Source organism: Vicia villosa, linkage group LG7 (assembly GCF_029867415.1).
Source record: "Vicia villosa cultivar HV-30 ecotype Madison, WI linkage group LG7, Vvil1.0, whole genome shotgun sequence".
Lineage (NCBI taxonomy): Eukaryota > Viridiplantae > Streptophyta > Magnoliopsida > Fabales > Fabaceae > Vicia > Vicia villosa.
The window spans coordinates 134,563,880-134,569,233 of NC_081186.1; the positions used below are offsets into that span (position 1 = coordinate 134,563,880).

Consider the following 5,354-nt stretch of genomic DNA (forward strand, 5'->3'; position numbering starts at 1 on the left):
TGTTCCAATACTGAGCTCTTGAATTAATTCTTGCAAATCAATATTGATGCCATAAGGTATTCATAAACTAAAACCTTGTATCATGCTAATTGATAACTCGACAACATTGAATTTATAGCCCAATTACATGAACATCTCACAAAGCCCAAATTAACTTACCTTCTTGCTAAAAACCCTTAACTTTATGAAAAGAAGATGAGAATAGCCTGATGAAGGAGAAATCCACAATAACCATGAATTCAAACCCTAATTCCTCACTCCACTGCTTGAAGAATAACCGGAAGAAATCAGACTTAATTTACTACTATGCATGCCTCAATCCCATGCCATATTTATTGATCAAATGAATGTATGAATGTTAGATGACCTAATGCAAGTATGCAAATGACATGCAAAGCCTAAGCTAGATAAAATTAAAATAAAGAGGGCACATTTTTTGGTGCAACAACTGGTTTATATTTTTCTCGATTTTCTTTGCAAACAGGTTTTAATGATTTTTTTGTTAACGGTTATGCTAAATATTTTAATTAAAATTGTATTACCCCCTCACAAATAAATTGCTTTCTTACAAACTCATTTTTAATTGTGTCAACTAGTTGGAGCACTTCAATCGTAAACCACTGAAAATCTATGTTCCTGAATTAAGAACATATGTAACAAACCTCTCATTAGAGGATCATGTTTAGATGCAGCCAAAAAGTTCCTAAAATCCCATAGTCATATGGTGATAACCGTCTGATCAAGATTAGATGGTTGTGAATAAAGTATGATATTTTTGAAATTATTAAAAAAAATAAATCTAACTTTTTTAAACAGTCTCATCAAGATTAGTTGGCTAGCAAAACATCACGGCTGCGTGAAAACCCTGACTGCATGGAATCCATTTCTCCATTAGAGGCTCTTTAATTAGCTTATATATCATTGTACCATTTCTACTCCCAAATTTCTAACAATACTCTTTTATTAAAATTTGAAACCACAAAAACAAAACAAAGACTCTATCAATTTTGTTGGTGAATACCATTGTAAAAGCAAAATATTACATATAAAGAAACAAGTCTAAATGTTAAAAAAAATATGCGTTAAGACCAAATGTAAGCACACAAAATTTCCAAGACAATAAACTGAGCAAATTGAAGCATGAGAGACGCAACTTAGAAACATAACCAAAAAACCCATAGTTTAAATGGAATTCTTGACTAGATAAATCAAAATCCATTTGGGTTGAAATTAACCTCGTTAAATGGTGGCTCAGAGAAGTTGATAGAAAATCGATCATCACTATGCATACCATAATTAATGCTCGTCTCCAAACCTTGGATAGTAGCATGATCCATATTAGCCAGCATATCTCCTTCGTTAACAGCTCTAGCACCATTTGCAACCTCCTCGTCATGGACATCCATTGAATCCAATCTCTGCTCAACTTCCTTCAGACTCTTGTCAATAAAGGCTGCTAGGCTAGTAACCTTAGTCGAGCTCATATTTTCCATGCCATATTCACCGGTATGCAAAAATTGACTAATAAGATAAGTCATTTCCTTCTTTTGGTTTTCCTCGATTTGTTTTTTCAACAGATCTTGAGCTTTCATAATGCTCTCTGACAAGAAGCCTTCTAAATCTACCATCTTTCTGCTTCGTTCAAGTTCAGGCAATCTCATGAACCTGTACAATACACTTCTTACTCCAAGCCTAGATGGCCAGACTTCTGCTTGAGGATAGTTTTCTCCATAGATGATTGCGCATGCATCTATCCCGCAAAGGGTGCTGAGTTCATTGATCTTCTTTAGAATACCTGTTGAAAATAGGTTTATAAAAATTATATATATTTAATAGGGAAATTATAAATTTAAAAAACCATAGAGAGTTTTTTATTTATTAAGAATAATTAAATGTTCAATTTGAATTATTAAGAAATTGAAATTTTATTTATTTTTATCAATTGTAGAGACTGATACTTCGAATCAAAGAACATCATTATAAACGAAAACACCATCCCTCAAAAGACTAATACAAAACAATTTTCTTTATAAAAGTGGTATTAAAGCACAACTAAATTACCAAACAAGTGCAATTTATTTACACCAATAAGTTAAGTTATTGCCGCCGCGAAACTTAACTTCTTGAAAAAATCGTAAAGTCGAAAGCTCTAAAAAATGTTAATATATATTTCCTATAAAATTCAATATTACCATTGATAGCTTCTATTATTTTAAATAAATAAAAACCCTAATTCAATGTCCGCAACAAGTATCTATATTCAAAACAGTTAAAACTTTAAATTTATTTTAAAATTTGAAAATGGACAATTCCAATATTATTAAAAAAAAATGTGAAATTAACATGAATCATATTTTAAAAAGACACAATAAAATATATTTTAATAAATTCCCGTTACGCCAACTTTGTTGGTACAGCTGTACAAGAATATCTGATGCAATGGATGATTACGAACCTCCGATATCTCAATTTCATGCTTAAAAGGATGAATTAACAAGAAATAAAACAACAACGACAACCGTTAAAAACCAAAAAAAATGATCAGTAAACACGTTGTAGAAGGGAGACTAGATTTTAGCTGAAATAGATATCATAAATAAACGAAAAAACTCACTCTTTTAAGGATTAATCCCATTAAAAAGTTCGCTATAAGACCTTTAGTAAAGAAAAAAAAAGGAAAACAACAACAACAACATCCGTTAAAAAGAAGCAAAGTAAAAATCCACCATGGAGAAGAGAGGCTAGATCTTAGCCGAAATCGAAATCATAAAAAAAACACATAACAATACAAATGATTAAATTGAGGGATTACCCATAAACACCTACTTAGAATCAAAGACTAAAACAATAAGTATGATATTAATGGATGATACATGTTTTCATTGAAACTAAAGAAAGGCTTATCTCTAACCACTTTTCCTTTTTCTGAATGTTGCCCTCCTAGTTGAGTTATTCATTATATATGCTAGTTTCACCTTCCCTCTAGCCATGAGAAGGATTATCAACAAACTAAAAGAAATGAAAAATTTTGAAAAATGATATTTGTTATGCTTTTCTTATTACTCCAATTATATATATATATATATATATATATATATATATATATATATATATATATATATATATATATATATATATATATATATATATATATATATATATATATATATGAGGAGGGATATATTTACTCCAAGAGTAAGTGTTGAACATTTACTCCAAATCTTAATCATTGATTATCATTAATCTAACAGGTGTAATTAATTTTTCATATAGAAAAATATTTTCAAAAATAATTTATAGACGTATCCCATAAATAAATGATGGAGGAGAGAAAAAAAGAATGACACATAATCTCCACATTTTATTTTAAAATCTAATGGTTCAGATTCATTCTCTTATTCTCACATAAAAATGACATTCTCATATGATACACTTCTTTTATATATATATATATATATATATATATATATATATATATATATATATATATATATATATATATATATATATATATATATATATATATATATATATAATTTGAATTTAGAACAAAGAACAATTCTTATTACTTCCTCGATTACAATTTAGTCGTCGTATTTCTAGAAAAAAATTATTTCTATTTACTCGTTTTTTTTAATTTAATACAATAATAATAATTATTTTGTCAATATTACTTCTAATTATTTATTACGGACATATAAATTAATAGAGAGAATGATTTATTAACAGTAATATATATAAAAAGTTATATTTAAAATAGCAAAATTTATTGTTTATTTTGGTAGTATACAAAATAAGTCAAAATAAATAAAGAGAATACTTATAGCATTTAATAAAGGAGAATAGATATAATTCATTAGATGTTTGCAATCAAAATATTACAAGTTTACTTAATAATAGTTAGGCTAAATTACAGTTTTGGTCCCCCTGTTTTAGGTTTTTCACGATTTTGGTCCCCCTATTTTTTTTTTTAAACAGTTTTGGTCCCCCATCCCAATTTTGTCCATTAACAGTGTATGAACAGTACATGTCCGTACATGAACAGTACATGTCCGTACATGAACAGTTGCATCAAAATTGGGATGGGGGACCAAAACTGTTTAAAAAGAAAATAGGGGGACCAAAATCGTGAAAAACCCAAAACAGAGGGACCAAAACTGTAATTTAGCCTAATAGTTAAAAGAGTACAAATAAAATGTGTATTAAAAAATTATCCAATTCTAAAATTTTTATTGAAAATAATAAAAATTATACATACAAAATTGTATCTAAGTTTTTTTCCGTTAAAAAATTAGCTCTACTAAAAAAAAGTTATACAATTTTAATTTACAGTATGAAGTATAAATAAGCATTCAGTATTGTTTATTTAATGAAATATATTATTTTTATTGATCTTAAATAACATATGCAATGTACTTTTTCATGATTTAATACCCTTTTTGCATATACCTTTGTTCCTTAATGAAAAATATTTGATAAAGTTTTAATATTTATTAATTATTTAATTAAATAAATATCTTTTATTTCTTTTTTATTAAATTTTTAGAAAGCATATCTATAGTTTTGAAATTTAATTTTGAAAATTTCATTTTAGTGATTAATTTATTTTCTTTATATATCATTTAAAAAATATATTTATATTATGGATGAGTTAGAGCTCAACTAGTATGTGCTAATTTAATTAAATAGGTGTAAACGGTTGATTTAGGGTTTAATCTTATAATAATATTTATAAATTAACAACTTTAATATATACATATATGAATCACGATCCATATACATTGAATGTAAGTCTAAGTTTTACATCAAATTTCAACCGTTAATAGGAACGAATCAAATGATTAATTCTTTTTCTTGAAAAATTGGGAACTTTTAAGAGAAAAATATATCATGTATTTTTTAATTTTTTAATTTAATTTTAATATGAGTGTTTCATTCATTTCTCTTAACGGTTGAGATTTAGTGTAAGTCTTTTAAACTTATATCTGGTGTCAATGGATCTTGATTATATATATATATATATATATATATATATATATATATATATATATATATATATATATATATATATATATATATATATATATAGATATGAGAGATATATTTATAATTATTTTGTGGCGAAAGTTAACATGGTGAACCATATTTATGGGTTCATCATGGTGAACTAAAAATTATCTACTATTGCAAGTTAAACATGTTTTTTTCAATTTATACAAAAGACTAACATACTACATTAGTTATTTTATAATTTTTTACATAAATACCCAAAAAAAATATAATCATTTATTGGTCTAAATAAATATTTTATTTATAAATTATAAAATAAAGTAAAATAAAAACTATAAAATGTA

The 5,354-nt window shown here is 26.1% G+C and overlaps 1 protein-coding gene across 1 annotated transcript; it reads right to left on the reverse strand.

The window, feature by feature from the left end:
* Window positions 1–1,003: 1,003 nt before the first annotated feature.
* LOC131618583 (agamous-like MADS-box protein AGL80) lies at window positions 1,004–3,039 on the reverse strand. The gene is made up of 2 exons (XM_058889773.1): window positions 2,912–3,039; window positions 1,004–1,795 (listed from the first exon to the last, which is right to left on the reverse strand). The coding sequence occupies exons 1-2, from the start codon at window positions 2,988–2,990 to the stop codon at window positions 1,209–1,211; spliced, it is 666 nt and encodes a 221-aa protein (XP_058745756.1). The 5' UTR covers window positions 2,991–3,039; the 3' UTR covers window positions 1,004–1,208.
* Window positions 3,040–5,354: the final 2,315 nt, after the last annotated feature.